This window comes from Lutra lutra, chromosome 9 (assembly GCF_902655055.1).
Source record: "Lutra lutra chromosome 9, mLutLut1.2, whole genome shotgun sequence".
NCBI lineage: Eukaryota > Metazoa > Chordata > Mammalia > Carnivora > Mustelidae > Lutra > Lutra lutra.
In genome coordinates, this window is record NC_062286.1 from 1,762,324 (window position 1) to 1,785,183 (window position 22,860).

Here is a 22,860-nt window from a genome sequence, read left to right on the forward strand (position 1 = left end):
GCCACGTGCAAGGAGCCACCAGTACAGAAATCCATCCCACAGACGCTGCCCCTGTCCCTCCTGCTACACGTGGCCGTGTGGCGCCCTCAGTACCAGTCCACCACAAGCTCCATCAAGGCGCTAGATTTTTCTCTCTGAAGGCGCTACTTGGATGTAAACCAATGCGACAAGATCACGAACGCAATATAAAAGTCACAATTTAAAGTGGAAATTCTAAGGAATCAAACAGAACTACACCGACCAGCAACACGCCTACTCCGGAGCACAAGGTACTGGAGGCGACGACTACCAGAAAGCAAAACCGGTTCCCAAGAAAGCCAGCGCCGACTCCTAAATGGCGTGAGACGCGCCGCCTGTGGGGAGCTGTGAGGACCCAGGCACTCCCGCCTCAGAAATGGAGCCCTGAGGGCGAGGTGTGGGTCCCGTGGCTCAGGCAGGGAGGTGCTCCGTGGCGGGCCCACGGCTACACCCACACGGTCTGACGACTGCGGCCGCAGGAAGGCGCATGCGTGCCAGTGAGGGAGGATCCGCCGATGGGCCAGAGGGGTTGGGCGGGGGGTTACAGGCCACAAGGGGGTCAAGGCCCCAGGGCGGTCACAGGGGGGTCACAGGCCACCGGGGTCAGAGGCTGTGGGGAAGCGGGGCCGCGGAGCACTGTCATTTTTACAACTCACACGGAAACTGGAAAGACGTTCGTCAGCACCGCGAACCTGTATTTTATGACCACTCCAACCAGAAGGTGACTGTAACCAGACTTCGAAAACCTGGTCACTGAAAAGACAGTACACTTGAAACCAGAGAGTGTATGTCCGAACATCCCACTGACTCTTCTGGACGGATCACGTCCGAGGGTGGGGTTTTGTCAACCTTCGTTCCGTGTCCTATCCGCAGGGCCCGGAGGCAGTTCTCCGACGGGTAACTCTGTCCGCTCATCAAGTGTTTCACGATTAATGTCAAAATTCCAAGTGAATACAAACCAAGAATTATATTCTGAATTCAGCCAAAAGGTCCAATTAAAAAAACACAAATTATGAAAACCGTAAGCTTGTCACTCACCACGGCCTGGCTGGAGCTTTCCTGCAGGTCCCACAGCAGGATGTGGTTGTCCGCAAGCGAAATGACCTTCTTCCCGTCCCCCGTGGGCTCCCACGTGACACTGCAAGGAAGAGGAGGACTCTCGTGAGTAGGGACGTTGCAAGCCCCAGATGTCTTTGCAGCCAAGAGCCGCTATGCGCATCCTTCCTGGGCAGCCGCTCTCCCGAGAGCGCACGGCTGCGACCGACACCCACCACGGCAGGACTCCAGACGGCACGTGTGCGCGGCACTGTGTCCCCTCCCGCTGAACGTCTATGTCCTCCCGACTCAGCTGAGGTCGGGCGGTTAGGAGGTTAGGAGGCCGGGCTTTCGGGGTGTTCAGGGTCCCAGGAGGTGGGGAGGGCGGGCCTGTCCCTCGCTGCCTGTCTGTGGCAGTCGCCTTCTCTCCCGCCTGCTGCGTAAGCACACAGCGGGAGGGCAGCTGTCTGTAAGCCAGGAAGAGGGGTCTCACCAGATCGCGACCATGCGGACCCCCCGACTCAGACTTCTAGTCCCCAGAACCATGACAAGTAAGGTCTGCTGTTTCAGGCCCCAGCCCAAGGTGCCTTGTGGTGTCCCCCCGAGCTGACACGTCTTCCCGGGGACTGAGGAACGGAGAGCTAACCAACAGCGCCAAGGGGATGGGACGCGGCCCGCTGGGGGCCCAGGTCTCAAGGAGGCCCTGCACAGACACTGCCATTTGGGACAGAAGGCCCGCATCTTCTGTAGCCCAAGGAGTGGCGGCAATGGGAGGGTTCCGTGTCTGCCCTGCCTGTGACGTCATGTCCCTTCCTCAGGGGTCGGCCAGTGGGAGCCCCGGCTTCCTTCTAGCTGCAGCCAAAGCCACCCCCCCGATACAGTGCCCGTCTGAAAAACTAGCGGGACACACAGATCTCGTCACCTCTGCAGGACAGCCCCATAGCTCGTCACAGGGGTGGGTTTCTGCGTCTGCTGAGGAAGTCCCAGCGTGCTGTGAGGAGCGTCTCACTCACATCCCATAACCCAGGAGGGGCTGCAGCCCCGAGGGAAGACCCCGCGGCGGCCACTGCTGCTGAGCCCAACCCTGACCCAGGGCGCCCCTCCCTCGCACCGCCCGCCCACGCTGTCGGTGCAGCTGGGGATGCTTGTAACCCCAACACGAGTATCACCCAAAACCATGGTTTCTTTCTCCTTTTTAGTTTAAGAAACACAGAGTTCACGGCACTCTCACCACAGGTGTCTCGCGCCTCTACCGCACGGAGCTTAGCGCATCTTTTCTGAAAAATGCACAATACCTAGTGTGTAAAACAGACCCAATAGCTGGGAGAGACACCAAGAAACCCAGCTCTGAAATCCGCTGCTCCTGTTTTGTTACGATACCAGCGAATCCTCATTTGAAAACACCTCTTTACAGCAAGATGGTCACGCTTCCCCTGGTAGCCTGTTTCCACGGGTGACTTTGCAGGGTTCACACAACAGACGGTGAGAGCCAAGGAGAAACGCAAGGCAGGAAAGGAGAAGGGCAGCTCACAGGCCTGTCTGGGCGCAGAACGATACACGGACCTGCGCTCGACCCTTCCCAGCTTAGCTCAGTGGCTGCGACAAATTCCCCCAGACAACACACATTTACCCAGCCTGTTCCACACACCGCGGGAGGCTGGCCACCGAGATCAGGGGCCAGCGTGGTGGTGTTCTGCTGAGGGGGTCCTCTCCTGGCTCGCAGAAGGCCACGTTCTCCCCGAGTGCTCAGCGTGGTGCCTCTTCCAAGAGCACTGATCCCACGGTGAGGGTCCCACCTCCAGGTCCTCATTACCTCCCAGAGGCCCCGCCTTCTCACATCAACACCCCGGACATCAGCATTTCAACATACGAATTTGTGGGCCCCAAAATGCAGTCCACAGCGCCATACACTGGGAGCAGAACTTTTAGGACACCGTGCAAGGGGTCCCAGAGCAGCTCTCATCGTAACCTAAACGTCCCGGCACACACGCACCAGAGGTCAGGATGAAGAGAGCCGCACGGCCATGGGGCGACCCCAGGGACAGTGACTGCCCCGTCCAGCGCTAGCCAGACCACAGTCTGACACACATATGTGGACTGCCGAACGGAAAGCCCGAGATTTCCAGTAACTCGCAAATCACAGGGTAACAATGAGCCAATCTGATGCCACAGACTGACAACCTTATCGTTTGCCTGTGGTTTCCCCGGCCAGGCCCAAGGCTTCTGGAGAGCAGGTCTGGCCGGTGAGAGTTCGTTCCACTCCCCACAGGGAGCAGCGGTGTCTGACCCACGTGGCCCGTGGTCGACGCTTGCTCGTGGGTTCTGAGGGACAGTGAGGAAGGCAGGTAGGAGCAGAGATGCCACGTACGAAAACGAGGCCCTTTCCAAGTATATTCAGCGAACTGCCCGTGCGTGAGGCCCAGGAACACAGCCAACAGCCCCAAAAGAGGAAGAGCTATAAAGGCGTCCCAGCGATCCAAACCCTCCACTGAACCTCATGTGCTCATTTTACGTTTTAAACTGCACTATCTCCTGAGCCCTTACTCAGACCTCCCCTTCCCCTTCCATCTGCCCACTGTCCTAACGTGGTCCATTAGGGGGCCCAAGACCACAGAACGAACACGTGGGCCCTGAGAGCGGGGGGCTCGAAGCAGGGCAAGCTGTAAAAACTAATACCCACAGCAGAGGGGAGCGAGGAGTAAAGGAGGGGGGAAGTGAAGGAGGAGGGAAGAGGGGAGGAAGGAAGAAAGAGGAGGATGGAGAGAGGAAGGAAGGAAGGGAGGAAGGAGGAGGGAAAGGAGGAAGGAGGGAAGGAGGGGGAGGGAGGGAGGCAGGGAAGGAGGAGAGGAAGAGGGAGGAGAGGAGGAAGGGAGGAGGGGAGAAAGGAAGAAGGTGATGGAGGAGGGTGGACAGAGGAAGGGAGGAAGAAGGAGGAGGGAGAAGGAGGGAGGGAGGAGGGCGGGGGAGGGAGGGAAGAGGACGGACGGAGGGAGGGAGGAGGACGGAGGGAGAGCAGGCGATGAAGACTCACACACATTTGCCTGAGGATTGACTCCAAAGCTGTGGGGAAAGCTGTGTGAAAGCGAAGTCACAGGCTCGCTCTGCACCCCAGATCCAATAGATGTTGTGAGGACGCAGCTGGGCTCAGAGAAGGTCCTTCCTCCAAACATGGCAGCGGCACTTACCCCTTCTCCCCCGGCCTAAAGGGAGTGGTCATCTTGGTCTGGCTCTCCCAGGGATGGAAGGAAAGGCGTGAAGAGGGAGGAGGGGTGTCCTGTGGGAGACCACGGCTCTCCATCCCTCTCCCAGTGTCCACACCGACCGGTTTCCGTCCGCCATTGCGCGGGCCAAGAGGTACCTCTCTCCGGGAACCAGCTTACATGTGTCCGTAATGTCATCAGAGCAAACAACCGAATGAATTTCAAGCAGCCACAGAAGTAACTTTTCCATCTTAAAAGGAAAATATGTGATAGTTTAAAAACATGTTTAAAAAGGCTTAAAGTGTACAGGAGGGAATAACGGCTTGTGATAGGACACAGCCTGCTCTCGGGTTCTTACCAGGGAGGGGGGCGTTTAAGAAAACCACAGTGAGTATAACCAAGGACCACAGCCGCAAACACGGGCCACGGGGAAAACGAGGTTCGCAGCAGGTGCGCCAGCTGAGCCGGTGGGCGGGCCCTATGTCCTCTCGAGGACGAAATCCCGGGCCTGGGCTGGGGCCACACGGTGGAGAGCCTTATTCCTGCCGGAGCCCTGTGAGACCCACTGCCCAGGAAAGGCCTGCTGAGCTTCTAGAAACGCAGCTGCAGGCGGTTCTGTATCTTCAGAGGCGTTAGGTCAAGTCCCTACCCCATCGTGGCTCCGCGGAGCCCCCATCTCCCAGCAGGGGTGAATTCACAAGGGTCTGAGCAGAGACCCGGGGCTGCGGGAGGCTGCTTGCTCCCCTGCTGGAACCAGGACCGAAGCCGGAAAGAGCAAGTCACTTCAAGAAAACAAACTTTTGGGCGCCTGGGTGGCTTAGTGGGTTAGGCGACTGCCTTCGGGTCAGGTCATGATCCCAGAGTCCTGGGATGGAGTCCCACATCGGGCTCCTTGCTCGGCGGGGAGCCTGCTCCTCTCCCTGCCTCTGCCTGCCGCTCTGCCTGCCTGTGTGTGCTCCCTCTCTCTTTCTGGCAAATAAATAGAATCTTGAAAAACAAAACAAAAAAAAAAACTTCTGCTGATTAGGACAAAGAGAGGCCGGCCACAGGAGGCAGGAGGCACTGGGCCGAAACACCACTTCCTCCGGGGAGGCCGCTCGGACTGCCCTCTGTCCTGGAGCAGCAGCCCCCCGTCACTCACGTCCGCTTCCCCGTGAGACGACAGACCCAGCACAAGCCCAGGCTGACCGGCGGAGCACCCAGCCCAGACTTTGATCCTCGCAGCAGAGGCACTCCATAAAGAAGTGCTGGAAGGAAGAGGGACGAAGCATTAGTAAGGCTTCCTCCCAGCTGGGGCCCAGTGCCCCTTACAATGCGTGCAAAGTAAGACCGGAAAGGGTTCTAGTTGCCAAGCACGCGCAGCGAAGGCCGGTCCGTGCTGGAGCCCCTTGGGAGGGCTCGCCGTTCAGTCGCATTCAGGCCTCGTCAAGAAGAGGTACTCCTTGCTCATGACTGTGTTGAGTTCCAGGCGCAGTCAGCCCCCGCGGTCTGCCTCCCGGCCCCACACCTCCTCCTCCCACGCCCCCTCCGGGCGCTGAACTACTGGGCTTTGCTCCAAGCTGACCAAACCGAAACTGGGATGCCCAGCCTGCCCCCCGCAGCCCCATGCCAGCCCCCTGGGCATCTCCGCCCGTGTGCCACGCCACCCTAAACTCCAAATGTACCAAACAGTATACGCTTCTCTACTGCTCTTCTCTATCCCCGGGGCTACAACTCTCCCATGGGCGAAATCTTGGGAGTTTTTTACAACTACCCTTCCCAGGTTCCACATAAAAAAGCAATAAAGCGTATTAAATTTTATTTTTAATGTCTGACTTCTTGCTTTTACAAAAATCGGACCCAATCTGCCCTTGGTTTCATGAAAATCTTGGAGCTCCTGCTGGGAAATGCTGTCTCTCTGGCTCCTACTTTCCCCATGAACTCTGCAAAATCACCTGAGAACATGGCCCAAGAGCCCATATTTAACCCATCTCTGGGCCCGTGTCTGGCTTCCCAGCATCAAACTATGAAAATGGGACAAGGTCTCGTTCTTACAGAAATACCATCCTGGGGTTCCTGGGTGACCCAGTCGGTTCAGTGACTGCCTCTGGCTCAGGTCATGATCCTGGAGTCCTGGGATCGAGCCCCATGTTGGGCTCCTGCTCTGCCCTCTCCCCCTGCTTGTGTTCTCCCTCTCGCTCACTCTCTCAAATAAATAAATCTAAGAAAGAGAGAAAGGGCATCCAGACAGTTTTAGCTCAAGTACCACCACGACTAGGAGACTGGCCTCAGCAAAGCCATAGCAGTGACGTTTCGAGCACCTGTTACGTGCCGTGTGTACACAGAATACTGTCAGATTTGGGTTCTGAGCTCCTATCTGTCCAAGCAACCCCTGTTTCTAACCACAGTGGTGGAAGGATCCAGGCCCTGCAGGCACAGTCACGTGGCCCGTCAAGACAGTCTGCCTGTACGTGACAGTCAACAGTCAGTCAACACAACACGAGATCCACCTGTGGCTCCCACCACGGCCACTCCGCCCACAAAGAAAGCTCCAGAACGCCTCCCACCACACACAGCCCCCCAACTGGGCAAGTGTGGCACCCCCCTAATGCAACACCCGCCCCCGGAAGTCAGTGCAACCGACATGCTCAGCCACAAAACCCCCACCTTAGATGCCCCCCATCCTTGTGGGCTCCCGCACAGGGAGCCTCTGGGTCCATCGGAACCCCCACCTGCCTGCTCAGGGGCTGGCTGTAAGGATTCCAGGACCCCCTCGTGAATTCCGGCAAACGAGTCCCCCCGTCAGGGCTGCAATCCTGCAAAGGCAGGAGGCTCACGACAGGGTGAAACAGCGTACGCCCGAGCATGTTTTTAGGGTAATGGGCATTTTGTGAAACTTTCATTATGGTGCACGTATACGTATGTACTAGGGACGGTCATCATGTAAAACGACCTCTTCTTGATTTTGAAATTTGGAGAATGCTGCTTCAGACCAGAGGCTGGTCTTTTCTAGCAATTTCAAGCACCTGGGTAGAACTTTCTCTGCAGCGCACGGTCCTCTTTTTACCTTTCCGGGAGGGCCCCAAACACTCAGCCTGGCCGAGATGATCCATTCCGTGCCCGTCTGGCACTGTGGCGTGTTCCCATGCCTCTGGGGACAGAGCTGGTGCCCCATATGAAATGGCCCTACGTCACTGATCTTCTTTACTGGGGTTTGCTTTTAGGACAATCGAGTGTGCACCCCCAGCTACTGCCCGTGTCCTGCCAGCACATGCTTCATGCTCCCTTCGACCTGGGCTTGCACTCAGCCCTATGTGGGTGCGGAAGGCTCTCTCCCCTGAGGGAAACATGAAGCCGCAGCCTCTGCCTTCCTGAAATCCTGACTTGAGCTGCACTATTTTACACTCTAATTTAAAGTCAGATATGCTCGTTAAAAAAGTCCACACTCCGCAGAAGTCACAGGCTCGTGTATCACTGCCCGCAGAAAGAACGCCTATCAACAGGGCACGTGGAGCATCCCGTCTTCACTCTACCACGCGGACCTCGGCTGTCCCTTACAGGAACGCAAACCCACTGACGACGTTACTCTGTAATGTGCTGCTTGACTTCCACGTCCGGGGTAACTTTCCGTGCCAAATAAATGTAATTCTGGGCAAGGGCCATGCAGAATTCTGTTGTGTGGACACCCGCGATTTTTCCTCTCTTTGAACTCTGACCTCCTCACTTGTCCGGTGGGGTAACAGTGGTGTGCCGACGCCACAGGTCCAGGAAGACCAGCACGGCGCCCGTCCTCGGGACAGCCCGTACGAAGCAGGCGCTCGATGAGCCTCGACGTGCCTGGACGCAGCTAGGTCTGTGCTGCTTTGACGGCACACGGTGCTACTCTCCAGAGGCTTCTGGGGAAAGTCTTTTCCCGAAGACTGGGAGGGCAGTAGGCCGGGGGATGAGGAACGGGCATCCCGTGACCCAGAACACGCAAACAGCCTTCAATGGCAAAGACTGTCCCACCCCCAATGCCAACAGCCTCCCTTGAAAAAAACCCTAAAACCCTAATTTGAAATTTGGTGGGAATAGTAAAATTACCACCTTTAAATGCACCAAAAGAATTCCATCAAGATTTATTCTAAGAAAAAAATCTTCAGAAGAGGTTAGAAACTGAAATCCTTGCCCACTCTGAAAGGCAACAGAGCTCAAGCATGTCTCGCTGTCCTGTCCTGTCCATTCACACCCAGTGGCCTGGGCCCTGAGTCACCGACGTCACTTTCTGTGGCACCTGGGTTTCCTCTGGTGATCTGTCCAAACGTCAGCATCGGGCTCTTCCCCTCAGGGGTCGGTGAGCATCCTGGAGCTCCCAGAGTTACTGTCACACGCACCAGAAACTGGACTCCAGAGCTCCGTGACCAGACCCTGTGCACGCGGCTTCTTGCCCTGTAGTGTTTTTAGGGTGACTACATGAAGGTGAAGGCTTCCCCACATCCTCATTCCCTCGCTCCCTCTCCGCACCCCAGTCCCTGGTGAGTCTCCTCGGGCACCCAGCACAGGCTCCCATGATGCCCAGGAAAGAGCCGATGTGGGGTCCGGCTGCCGCGGCCTGCCCTCCAGCCCCATGGCAGCCTGTGCGCTGGGCGCCTGGCCCTGCCCCCAAGGAGCACGTCACCGACCGCAGACGACCCTGAGGCAGGACAGGAATCCAAAGTACACTGGCCGGGAATCGACGGGGAGTGAGAGAGACGCCAACCTATTCCAAAGCTAGTTCTGCAAGTTCCGGATCCCTCTCTCTCTCACACAAACACACACGCGCGTGCACCAGACATACACATGTACACCCACAAATGTATATACACACACACACACGCCCACATATGCTGGACATATACACATACACCTACAAATGTACATACACACATGCACACCTGCCACACATGCTCTGCACGTGCACGGACACACGCGCACACACACCTCCCACATATACTCTGCATTGCACACACACATACTCTTCACATGCATGTGCGCACACACACACACACACACTGGGTGAGCTGGAGCCGAGCCCTTTGCCTGGCATGTCACACAAGCCCCAGCTGTGAACAGAGCCTTCCTGCTCGGCCGCCGGGGTGTCAGGAGGACGGTACAGCCACGTTGAAGAATTTTGTCCTTCACAGAGGAGATGCCTCATGGAGCGTTGACTCTGCATGTCTACAGGACGTGCACTCAGGTAAGCCTTTGACGTCTGCCTTTGACGTTTATTTCTGAGAGAATTTAAATCTGTAATCTCTGAATGACATGACATGAAAAAGAAAGGGCACAAATCTGCCTTCTCGGGGCTGCAACCGTCAATCCCGCCGCACTCGTCTGACGGGCCAGGGGTCCCCCCAGCAGAACAGGTGCCTCGGACACTGTGAACTACGTTACTGGTAGCCTGTTACGCACTAGACAAGGCCGGCACGGGTCTGAGGGCGCGGGCGCCAGCCGACAGTGTGCAGGGGCTCTGAGAGGAAAGGACAGCATCCTGCCGGCCACCGGCACCACTTCCCCGGGGGGACAACTTCTCGCTTCCCTGTGCCACCACATGGCCTCACTTCCCACTGCAGAGCAGGACACTGGCCTGAAAGCAGCAGCGGAGGCCGGTGGCCCTTCTGATCCCGCCCTCACAGGTGAGTGGGGGCGTGCTCACTAGGAAAACCTGTGAGAAAAACAACTATCGGACAGGAAACAGGACTAGCAGACCTCCAAGTAAAAGCAGAAAACCTAAGTTCACTTTCTGGGTCATGAAGTGGGTGACCAGATGCCCTGACTCGCCGAGGGCCACTCGGGGCTGCTGCTGGTGCACCTCCAAGCTTCCTCCGCCCACTGCCCTCCTGCACTGGCCTCTCGTCCTGCTGCGTCCAACCACGGGGCGGCGGAACTCCCAAGCCAGCAGCCAGAGCTCTCAGGCCCCTCCCGGGGAGCAGGACCCGTGAGGCATTTCCACAGAGTGACAGCAAGCCACCGCTCCCACCGCACACGGTCTTGCCGCTGGGGTCCCACTCCTGCCCCTCGTGTTTCGTCATCTCTCCTGCGTGACACATCAGAAAATACCTGTTGCTGACTTATGGGGAGCAACCCCCCAGATCATCAGTGTTTGCGCCTAACGTCACACAGCCTGGGGTAACCGGAGCACGCGGTTACACGCGGAGTGCGACAGAAAGAGAGGTCCCATTTTATCACGGATCATCACCATGAAACTGGGGCCATAAACACAAGAAAATAACCTCGAATTTCTGCCACTCTTGCTCCTCCAAACTAAGTTTATTTCTCCGTTCATAAAGTCATCCATTTTTCTGCTTGTGAAGTGAATTTGAGGGACATAAAATCCCATTAACAAGTCGAGAACAAAGTAGCATGTACCTGCTAGGAGTGGGCAATATCCCTTCATAATCGCAGAGGGGACGCACAAGCAAAGGGCTGTTTCTGTAAATAGACCCAAATAAAAAAAATCTAAACTTCTGTGAGGCAGTTAACAAGGGCCATAATGGCAGGAATGATGGTTCTAATTCGGCAGGTTCACGCTGATCAAACGAAACACAAGCCTCTCTTCCCCAGATTAGTGGCTCCAAATGAATGATTCACACTCTGGATGCTGGTACCTGGGGTGAGGACAGCTCAAAGGACACCAGAAATTCTTAAAACAACCTCGATATAAATTTAATAATTTAAATCCACAGCATTTCCATGCCTTCCCTATTCTCTGAGCTGCTGGGGGTGGGCAGTGGGGGTGCCATGAAAGGCTGGCCCCCCAGGTCGCGATATGCATGAGGCAGCAGCCCCACGCGGCTGGAGGACAGGCTTCAACCCACAGGAAGCAGCTGTGCGAGGACTCCGAGCTCCCACTGCATTCGACAACTCATCAGGCTCATACTTTACCGAAAGAGCAAAAACCTTAAGAAGGAAACACGTCTACTAAGTCATTGGTTACAATTAAATTTTTGAAAAACTCTTTAAAGCAGTACAGTGCGTGAGTCCCCAGCTCACGTGTGTGTCTCTTTCCGAACGGTGATCTGGCAATCCGGCCGATTCCTTCCTGTTGGAAAAGGCACAACGGAACACACGACCGCTCTTCCCGGCGAAAGGAGAGTTTAGAAGTCCCACCAGCACGTCGAGAAGCTCACTGCCCAGCTCCGCGCCGCACGGGTTCTCGACGGCGGTGCGCGTGGGGACTTCCAGGGGGTAGAGTCGCGTCCGTGCACGGCCTGGCACCCTGGCAGGCGAGCTCGTGCCTCCGGTTATGAAAAGGCTGTGCATATGCGGACGTCCCTCCCTGGGACAGATTCGTGAGAGCCAGAGCGCAGAGCAAGAACAGGCCGGGCACAGGGGAGGGCATATTCTCTCCGACGCTCCCGTCTCTTGCAGAGTCCGTGCTGCGAGCTGCACGCGTGCGGCTCCACAGACAGGAGCACTCTGAGGAGAACGGCCCAGAAGCGGAGAGGGGCCCGTTTCCTGAGTTGGAGACGAGAAGACACAGCACTGCTCGCCAAGCCCGGAGCCGCTGAGAAGCCTCCCCCGACAGGAAATGCTCACGGTCCGCGGGCTCCTCCCTGGGGTGCATGTGGGTGATGTACACACTGCCTGGCCCTCCCTGGGCATGGCTCTGACCAGATCAGCACGCTCCCCTCCTTCTGCCCCAGAGGGAGCCGCGGGGCACGGCGAGTGCTCTGAGCATGCTCTCTGTGATGGATTCTCGCCGGCCCCGAGGGCCCACCTAAGTCATCCCAGAGTTCACAGGTCTGTACCTCCAAGGCCACCCCAACACTGGCCAGTGGTGGCCGGTGCTCCCACCACCACCTCCTCCAAGGACTTAGGAGGAGCACAAGCAGGACAGCATGGGGACGCTGCCCCTACCTGGTGCTCCAGCAACAGCAAGCCCAAACCCCCAGGCCTTCCCAGGAAGTTCGAAGTTAACCTTTAAATAAAAGCGCATTTCGGGACGCCTGGGTGGCTGGGTCATTAAGCCTCTGCCTTCTGCTGAGGTCATGATCCTGGAGTCCTGGAATAGAGTTCTGAGTCCACTGGGCTCCCTGCTCAGCGCGAGTCTGCTTCTCCCTCTGCCTCTCCTCGCCTTGTGCCCTCTTTCTCTCTCTTGCTCTATCCCAAATAAAATCTTTGAATAAATAAATAAACGAATAAACTGTCTACCCAAATTCCAAATAGTGGTTTGGGCATTTCCTCTTCTTTTTAATCAAGTTTTCTTTCTTCTTCCCCCATTCCATTTTTCAAACAGGAGAAAATGTTTAAAAGTCCCATGCATGGAGTTAGTGCACCTTCAGGTTTGAACTTTTTATATTATTTAAACCTCACGTTTAAGCAATCACCAACAGCACTAATGCTACCTTCCTCCAAACTCGTCCCTTGCACACACCGCTGCCCCCTGGGTGAACTCACACGTTCTGGGAGACACCAGCTGGTTGGTAAGCAGGTCGCCGGAAACACACTCTGAGCCGCATTTGCACGCAAACTTGGGCTGAAACCGTAGAAGGGATGTGCATTTCTCTCGTGGTGGGTGTGGTTACACTCAGCGCACCACACTTCAGACCCCGCGTGTGGCTTCTAGTGCAAGACACGCCTGCACGTCGTGCTCCGCTAGTTTTTCACCACTTCCCTAACACGGAATCGTAACAGCATCGGAGGGCGCGAGAGCCCGGGACACGGGACAACCGTCCTCGGCGTATGGTGGAGACGTGAACAAACCTGAGGAAGGAAGGCTCTTCACACTGTCCTGGAACACCGTAAGGCGGTCCTTTCCCTGCACAGGAGGAGGGGTGGGGGCTCATTCTGGGCCTCTGGAACAGCTACCGGACGTTAGTAGCGAGCCAGGAACCAGGGAAGCAACTTACACCTCAGTACACCCAGGCTGGTAAAGCCAAAAAGCAGGGACACAAGCCTTACGAGATCTGGTAAGTCTACGATCATAAACCGTCACGATCACTGAGAAGTCTCCAGCACGGTTGGCTGTAAAACCGTGCCACAGATCTCTGAATTTCAAATTTCTTCCTTGTCCTCAAAGATAGCTTCTGTAAGGTGTTAAGGATACTTTCGAATTTATTTTTTTCACTCCTCCATCAGATTGGACTAAAAAATAAACGGGAAAAGAGAGATGAGGCCGAATCCTTTCTTTTCTGGCCAAACTCCCTCCGGAATCGGTGGCCTCACACACGGCTCTTCCTCTGCTCCCCTTCCTGTCTCAATAGCACGGCTCACACCCGCTCTCCTCCTCCTGATGGGAGTGCGCACGCCCACGGGGCTCAGCCTGCCTGGCGTTTCCAGGTGACGCTTACCTCCACCTGCACTTGGCAGAGAGCCGGCTCAGGAAGTGGAGGTCAGCCGGTCACCCCGTCGCTATCAAGCGCACTCAGCAGTGCAGTGACGCTCCCTCCCGTCCACCTGTCAGAACTCTAGGAGTGCAGGGACTGTCATTCATTTCCCGGCCAGCCCTGGAAAGTGGCTGGTTACTAAGTTTAGTGCCTTCTCCTTTAAAGGAGATTTTCGTTGTCCGTGAAAGCAGGTGATGGCATGACTACCCCGGACGCACCCCCGGGAGCCAGAGCACGCCAGGAGCACACCAGAGCTTCTACTGCTTTATCGGGCTTCTACTCACAGGCAGGCAGTGTCGATCCGCAGCTAGGATGCTTACTCCTTAGCAGCAGGGGCGTGAGGGGCTCACCATGACCAAGAGCAGGTGGAGAAGCCCGGGAGGACCCGCGTGGCTCACCAGCGCTGAGCCAACAGCAATGATGCTGCAGGGCAGACGACGGCTCACAACGGCCCAGCAGGCCCACACGAGGGGAACTCCCTACTCCTCCCCACTGCCAGGGCTCCTGAGGATGCTGGTGAGAACAGGACAGGAGGCCCAGGAAGACATGCTAGGGCTGCAGTCACTCCACTACAGATGTCCACGCTGTGTTTGCAGATGAAGGCCCTGCACTGTGGGTCTAGTCGCTGACTCAGAGAAGAATGACCACATACACGCACACACACACACGCGTGTGCACACACACGCATGCGCACACACATGCACACACACGGGGCAGCTGTGAAGAGTCCCCCCCCCAATTACCCACCCTGGGAAGGGAAGAAGGGCCAACAACACGCATGGCAGGGGACTCAATCTTTTACCTCATTTCTTACGACAGTAAGGTGGCTTTTTATTCATTTTACTGAGTTATGTAGATCTCATCCCACTCCAGAAAAATACAAGGCAGCTAACACACACAGCCTGAAGTATAATAGGGCGAGATACAGGAAGACGCGGAAAACTTCACAATTTGGTCAAAGCATCCCCAGGGGCTGCCTTTGGCTGTGGGCTGCACTGACCTCAGCGCGGGCACTCCGGAGTCCCAGGCGAGGTGGGCTGCGGTGCCACTCCCTCCAAGCAACAGGCAGAGAGGAAGAAGGCTATGAGCTATTGACTGGCCCACTGAGGAACAGGTGTGTGCCACTTAGTGTGGGACACGGCGGCCCCTGACGAGTGTGGAGCTGGAGTTCTCACCAGAGAGCCCTCTCCACCACACAGGAAGGAAGGAGGCACGTGCCCACGGGGACAGCGTCAAGTTCTCCCACACTCACCGCAGGCTGACGGCAGGAACAAACCGCAGGGGAAGGGAGAAAGCGCGCGAGAAATGAAAGGGGCTTTATTACTTGCAAAATGAGGAATTCCCTGGAAAGCACGACTTACCTACACTTGTCGTCCATGAAGGACTAGCTAGAAGATGTGTGGACGTTCTCAGAACTTATTCTGGTGAAGATGTATTTACACTCCCAGCAACAGAAACAACTTCCAAATCGCAGTGTGACGACCCCAAGTGGCTCATTTCGCTCACTCACTCAGCAGGGAGGCAATTCTGGGCAACGTGTGGTGTCCTGGGGTCGGCCTGCCTGGCTCTGAATCCCAATGACTTCTCTGAGTAGAAGAGGCTGGATGCATGCTCCTGCCTTCCAGAGGGCAGTTACCGTCTCCATCATAGTCCCTGCCTCAGCAGGTCGCGTGGGGAGGAGGCAGTGTCTGCAAACCTCAGGAGGGCTCCTGGTCCCGGCCCCCTCGCACGGCAGAGGCATGTGGCCGGCACTGTCCTTGGTGCTGAGGGCGCCCCGGTCGCCAGACAAGGCCTCAGCCGGGAGGAAGTTCAGTGACGGGGGTCTGAGCACACACAGCAGAGTGCCCAGCACGGTCATGACTTCACACGAGATGAGCTGGGCATGGGGACAAGAATATGTGGGTGGGCATGGAACAGCAACAGTTTTAGAAAAGTCCTCTCCGAAGAGGGAACACTGCACCACAAAGCCGGTGGCTCGTTAATCCACACCAGAAGCTACGGGGCAACCCCTCTGGGCACAGCTTGGGACCTGTCCCCCAACACTGTGGATCTAAGAAAGGAAGAGAACAGATGGTTGGCTCATCTGTATAATGGATCCTAATGAGTATGGAGGGGCCACACTCCACAAAGACCCTGCCACGGAGCCACGGGAGCTTACGGTTACAACTATGAAGTGTTTCCTCCTTTTCGGGAATCTTCACCTACCATTGAGAAAAAGGGGTGACTTCCCAGCCAGTAACCCTATGTGGCCCCAGGGCAGGTGAGCACAAGAGACGGGGTGTGTGGCCCCCAGGCCAGCACTCTGTCTGCCTCCATGGGTGGGAGATGAAACCAAACACAGTCAGGAGACCTTCAAGAATCTTCAGTGGTGGGTGGGCTGCGGGCACTGCTCCCTGCTATGTGTTGGAGGACTGGGACGGGGGTGTGGGTCCACCTGTGCTGGGGCCCAGCTGCTCCAGGGCAAACAGAAGGCGAGTGGCCCTGAGGACACGAGCCCGCACGGTGCCCTGTGGGGCGCAGCATCAAGCCCGCAGACTGGGTTGCGTACTGTTCCGGGATGCTCCCTTAGCCAGCAGCGGGGCCAATGCCCAGCATGTGTCTGGGAGCCCCTCTCTCGGAGCTGCTTCAGTCCCGATTTCTAAATAGGAAAGGAAAGCAGACTCAACTACCCAGTTGCCTCAAGTTCGACCACAAACAGCACCTTCTCGTTCATGTGTTCACCACAGTTCAATTTCCAAAAGCCAAATTCCCTACCTGATAATAAGACGTCGCTGAAGACACTTGAAAAGAACCACACATGACAGTCCCAAAGGCCAGTGACGGTGCAGAGACTGGGTCCTCACATGTTGCTGGTGGGGACATCAAACGCACAGCCACTCCAAAGGAGGCTCCGGCAGTTTGTCCAAAACACACCTACAGGCGCCCCACGAACTGCACACACGGGCACTCAGCCGGGAGAGATGAAAGCCATGTTCACGTGAGCCCCTGTCCATTCCTGTCAGAGCAGCCTGATCAGGATGTCCAAAGCCCGGGGGAAGCCCAGCCGTCCTTCACTAGGCGAATGGTCACACAAACCGTGGTCCCATGGACCACTACTCAGAATAAAGGGATGAGCCACCGCCGGACACAGGGCACAACAGGTAGGACCCCCGGGAATCACAGTGCGTGCATGAAGCCACAATCAAAGCCTCCAGAGTGCACAATTCCATTCACAGAAGCTTCTCAAAAGGACAAGTCTATAGGAAGAAGCACAGACCCAGGCTTGTTGGGGATCCAAGACAGAGCAACGGGAGGACTGGGCTACGGCCAGAAAGAGGCAGCAGGAGGGCTCCCGTTTCTGTGCGCTGACTACGGTGCTGGCTGCAGCAACAAACACACAGGATGACACGGTAGAGAACTCAGGGTGCACAGGCGGCGGGTCCTATCAACACCCCATCCCCAGCGGTGACCGTGCGGAGGGGTTATACTGTGTCGCCACCGGGGGAGATGGGTGACAGGCACACAGGGTCTGTCTGGGTTGTTCCTGTAGCTGCGGTGGACCACAGCTCCCTCTCACCTTTACGTCAGCAAACATGTACAGTGACCTAAGGGATGACACAAGGATTCAAGAAACGCTTTCAACAATAGCAGCGCATTCAGAAGAGGGAAACGGAAGACCGTTTCCCCCGATGCGCTTATATATCAACGGTTCCTTCCTAGCAAGTTCCCCTTCCACAGGGGGCAGTTGTAGGGGGTGTGAGCTGGGGTGTGATCATGGCGGTGTCATCACAGGGGTGCAGACGTGGCAGTGTGATCACGGGGGTGTGATCACAAGGATGCAATCACAGGGTGCAATCACGGGGGGGGTGGGATCACCAGGGGTTTGACCACTGGCATGTGATCACCAAAAGTGTATCACCGGGGTGTGAGGATGGGATTGTGATCACGGGGTGCGATCATGGGTGTGACCACCAAGTGTGTGATCACCGGAGGTGTGAGGATAGGACTGGAATCAGGGGAGTGTGAGCAAGACTGAACATTTCACTGACATTCATTTCCTGACAAGCACCCAGAGACAGGGGTGCCCGCTCCTCTGAAGGAACACTGGACGGGGCATCTGAACACAGGTGCGAGTTGGGGCAGCTGACCAGCACCCCTGCTCCTCTGAGCTCCACCCCTCGGTTTACTAACCAGCGGCACTGAGGCCATCTGCACACACTGACCTCCCCACAGTCGCTGCTGCCTGCTCGGTGTCTTCCCTGCTCCCCCGCCACTCACATATACGCTGCTCTCATATGCACACGCGTGTGTGTCTGCACACGTTCCAGACTCGCTCTGCACTCTCGCAGCCCCTCGTGAGAGCGGCAGGGCTCCTGTGTGTCTCATTTTCCTGCAGATGGGGTCTGACACCTCTGGGAGGGGAAGGAACCGTGATCTGGCACATCGCCCACCAACGAGGGCACAAAGGACTTCCATAGATGGCAGCGACCCCCAGCCCTGCTCCCTCTGCCACCCAAGACCCACTGCTACTGACAGAAACCGCATCAGTCCCAGCTCTGCAGGTTGGCTCCTAAGCAAACCCCTCTTCAATTTCACTAGTAAAAATTAATGACTCTTTGCTCGGGGGGCCCACAGCCCAGAGCACCTGACGATCGCAGGGCACGCCACAGCCTGCCCTGTGCTGCTTCGATGTTCACATTGCGGGTCTCCCCTGGGGGACTGCGCATGACTCCTGCAGGCTGGGTCCCCGACCCATGACCTTGGTGTCCCTAGAGCCTGGCAGGTGTGTGCAGCAGGTGCTTAATAAATAGGTGTTGGATTAAACTTATTTAATTAGTAGATTTGGTCCAAATAGAAGTTGGCACACAGAGCTCTTTCTCACACATGCACACTTGAGTGTGCACGCAGAAGAGTTACTACACTGAGTAAAATAGTAATTACTGTTATAAACACCCGTACCGACGCTATGCGCCCACAGTCCCTTCTAGAAAGCTCAGCCTTTGGAATCTGCAGCGGCTCCAGGGCTGAGGAGGTCCCCTGGGCATGGAGCCAAGTCAGGTGAGCACCACTGAGCCTTGGCCGCAGCATGTGGGCAGCGATGGGCCGAGGGGCCCTGCTGGGCGCTGGCAGCACCGCCATCCCGGTGGTGCTCGGGACATGCGGAGGAGACAGACGCAGGATAAAGATGCAGAGGGCTCGGGGGCACCGCGCCCTCACTCACTCTCCAGAAGAAGAAATTATGAGCCTTCAGCCCAAAGTACACATCCACGAATTACACTGAGGGCTGCGGAACACAAGTGCGTCTACGAAGCTAAAAAGCAACAGAGCACTTCAGTGCTCTCCAGCGCCCGAGCTCACCCTCGTCCTGGCAGGTGCCCGGCAGCGTGGATTGGCACAGAGGGGACACCCGCACACAGGCGCCTGCACGGCGTATGCAACAGGCTTCCCGCGACGCGTCAAATCTGGAGAACAGCTGGGACTGAGAAGAAAGGAAGGAAGGAAGGAGGGAAGGGAGAGAGAGAGCGAGCCGGCCATTCACAGCATCTCTTCACAAGAAAGCAGGGCCCTGAGCAGGAGCCTCGGCCCCGGGACCGGGCATGTGCATGCGGCCCGAGCTCCAGGCTTGCCGTGGGCGAGTGAGACGCGCAGAGCCCTACCAGGCCATGCTGCCGTGGGCCGTGTTGTCAAGGTGACAGAGCAGCTCCAGTGTGTGCGCGGGGCTTGCGGAATCATCGGGGGACTCATGGCCACCGGGCTCCAGCTCCTTCGGCATCCTCCACACAGCCGCACACGTCAGGACTTTGCTGTCTGAAGCTGAAGCAACAGAGGGTCATGTCAGCAAAGCACGGTGCACGGCCACAGTCCCCGCGGCGCCGCACACCCACCCCGCCACAGACGCAGGGCAGGTCCGCTCCGTAAAATATTCACACCCACGGGCCGCAGAGAGCCAGCGGAGCGAGGGGTACAGACCCTGCTCACCTGTGGAACAGCCACTGCTCCCCGCCCGCAGCCGCCTCACCCCTGCTGCCTTGTTGCAAAACCATCATTCTGTTTCAGAAGAAAATTTAATTTTCTTCAAAATCGATTGCCTTCGGTCCTTCCTCCATAGTTCTTCAACACAAGGAGCAAAAGGCAGGGGTGGGTGTGTGGCGGACACAAACACCGAGTGCAGCTTGGGGCCACGGTGGGCACGGCTGCAGGACAGCCCCAGCCACAGGAACCCAACACCCACAGGGGCGCCACCGGAGCCCAGGGCGCTAAGGCGAGAGCACGTGGGAGCCCCACATGGACACGCACACAGTGTTGCCCCGCTGCGGCCTGGTTCTCCAGGCGGAGCACAGCCCAGCACCCGAAGGCACCCATGGACACAGTGTCTCCCCCAGCCAATGGGGGCTGCTCACCGCCCATCTCCTGGAATCCTGATGCTTGGTTTTCAAGGTGCCCCAGGGATCTGAATTTGCAAAGCACTTTGAAATGTCACCATGTGGATAAGGAAACTAAGCTTAGGTAAGAAAGACCAGGGAGACCTGGCTTTAGGGAACATGCCAGGAGCCAGGTCTCTGACCTGTACACAACGTTTCAATAAGACAAAAAGAAAAGAGAAACCAAAAAAAAAGAAAAAAAAATCAGATGTAACATTATGTGATAAATGTGTAATCAAAATTCCCGAATACAAGGGGCGCCTGGGTGGCTCAGTGGTTAAGCCTCTGCCTTCAGCTCAGGTCATGATCTCAGGGGCCTGGGATCGAGTCCCACATCGGGCTCTCTGCTCTGCAGGGAGCCTGCTTCCTCCTCTCTCTCTCTCTCTGCTTGCCTGTCTGCCCACTTGTGATCTCTGTCAGATAAATAAAATCTTAAAAAAAAAAAAAAAAAATTCCCGAATACAAATCCTGTCCAATGTGCTTTCCATTTAGGTCCAAACTGCTTATGTGCTGCACACCTTCCCTTCCGAAGGTCTTTAGTACGTGACGGCGGAACAAGGAAGATGTTCCTGCTCTACATCAGAGCCAATGTTGGGTGAGCACCATGAAGGGAACACCGCGCAGTGTTTCCCACATGAAATGAGAACACGAGAGGGCCGCACCCACACGGGGAGTGTCCCACGTCTCAGCTCTGTGGTCCTTCCACCCAAACACCAGCCAGGCAGACACCTGGCTTCACGGGTCGTCTAGTGACCACTGTCACCCACGATCAGAGGACGGGGGGTGGGCAGGCTTTCCGCCAGGGCTCTCAGACCCCAGTCTCGGAGCTCGTCTCACATGCTGCTTGCTGAGCTGTATGTATACACATCGTGTCAGCCTTCCCGTTTTACCCAGGGAATGCGGTGTGCCCTGGCTTTTCTACACGAGAGACGGATTTTCCTGCAGAACCTTCCAGGCACCCGGTGTTTCTGCAGAGCCTGTGAGGCCGGAGCATCACTCCTAAAATATGAGAACTTCCACCTGAAGACAGGGCTGGCAGCGCTGAGGCAGAAAGAAATGAAGGCTGCAACATCCACCCTGTATGGCACAGATGATGTGAGTCGCCCTAAACACCAGGGAAAAGAACTGTGTAAGCTGCACAGGGACGGAGCCACCAGTGTGAGAACTGGGCACAGCTTCCATGCGGGAGGTGCGCACAGCCTGTCTGCGGCAGAGTCCCCACAGACCAAAGTCCTCCTCTGGGGAACCCTGCTCAGGGGTCAGCAAGGGCAGTCTGTCCCTAGAATTGCTTGCTAGGGAGCAGTTGGGGGTGAGACATTAAATGCTTTTCCCTCGAGAAGAGTAATTAGACAAGAATGCTTTGTACTGCGGCTGCTAGCTAACACCACACTAGACGCCCTGACTACTTCATGTGGCGAGGAAAAGCAAAGGTTTAAGAACAGGAGAAGAAGAGATCAAAACACCACTACTTGTTAATAACAATGGAGGTAGAAAACTTAAGACAATCTGCACTCTACAGTTAGAAACAAAACAGGGAATTTAGCAAAATTGCTGAACACCAAGGTGATATATAAAAATTAACTGGATACCTATAGATTAGCAACAAAAATTTAGAAATTTTTTAAAAATATTAGGTCACATGAAAAAACCAAATATCCGATAAATCTCAAACTACAGAGGTGCAAGATGTGTATGTGGCAGAATGAAAACCAAGGCTGAGAGGAAGTAAAGGCCTGCACATGGAGGGTATACCGTGTCATAGACACCTTCACTGCTGTAAAGCGTCCAGGAATCTTCAAGTTCCAAAAGCTTTTGGATAGAAGCCAACAACCCGCTCCTGAGGTTCTACATTTACACGGAGATGTGAATTGCCCGCACAGTCGACAGAGCCGTCATGGAGAAGATCGGAACCGGCTGGCTCACCAGTCTGAGACTACTCTGGTGTCGGCCCATGGGTGAGGGGACCAGAGAAAGAAGATGCAACCTAGAAACAGACCTTCCAAGGACGGCCAGCTGACTTATAACAAAAATGCTGCTGTGCTAGAGTGTACAAGGGTGGTCTGTTCAGGAAAAGATGCTGCATCAGTTGTATATTCATAACTCATAACATACACAAAGACCAACCCCAAACAGACTGAAGACCAAAATGTAAGAGACAAACTAACACAGTGGAATATCCTCACAACCTTAGGATAAGCAAAGATTTCTTAAACTGGGCAGAAAAAAACACTAATCATAACAGAAAAGAATGGTAACAAAGACCAGGTTAAAATTAAGAGCTTCTATCTACCAAAAGATACTGAACTTCACAAAATTAAATACTTGGAAAGAACGATGGGAAAAAAATGAAACAAGGGCTAGCTGGGTGGCTCAGTTAGTTAAGCATCTGCCTTCAGCTCAGGTCATGATCCCAGGGTCCTGGGATGGAGTCCCAGGTTGGGCTCCCTGCTCAGTAGGGAGTCTGCTTCTCCCTCTCCCTCTGCTGCTCTCCCCAACTCATTCTCTCTCTCTCAAATTACTAAATAAATATTTTTTTAAGAAAAAATAAAGCAAAACTGGAAGAAAATATTCATAATACATATACCTGACAAAGGGCTTGTATCCAGAATATACAAATAACTCTTACAATTTAATAACACAAATAACCCAATTTTTTAAAAAATGGCAGAAGACTGCATCTGACACTTCACAGAAGAAAACATGAATGGTCAGCAAGCACCAGAAAGGATGTTCAACATCAATTGTAACTGGATAAAGGCAAAATAAAACCAAAATGAGATACACTACACACCTACTGGAATGGCTAAAATTTAATTCTCAAAAGATCAACAATACCAAGTATTGGCAAAGATGTAGAACGGGTCTGTCACAGATCACTGG

General features: G+C 55.5%; 1 protein-coding gene and 1 long non-coding RNA gene across 3 annotated transcripts in view; both read right to left on the reverse strand.

Annotated features, from left to right (window-relative positions):
• EIPR1 (EARP complex and GARP complex interacting protein 1) overlaps window positions 1–22,860 on the reverse strand; it is a 124,487-nt gene that overhangs the window by 16,594 nt on the left and 85,033 nt on the right. For both annotated transcript variants that reach the window (XM_047745434.1, XM_047745433.1), the window contains 2 exons: window positions 19,216–19,372; window positions 1,057–1,156 (listed from right to left, as the gene is read on the reverse strand). In XM_047745434.1, the coding sequence (XP_047601390.1) occupies window positions 1,057–1,156; window positions 19,216–19,372 (257 nt within the window). The remainder of the gene's footprint in view (window positions 1–1,056; window positions 1,157–19,215; window positions 19,373–22,860) is intronic.
• On the reverse strand, window positions 10,509–19,208 carry LOC125108941 (uncharacterized). Its single transcript, XR_007130057.1, has 3 exons — window positions 16,655–19,208; window positions 16,334–16,428; window positions 10,509–15,455 (listed from the first exon to the last, which is right to left on the reverse strand). It is a non-coding gene; the product is annotated as an uncharacterized LOC125108941 (long non-coding RNA).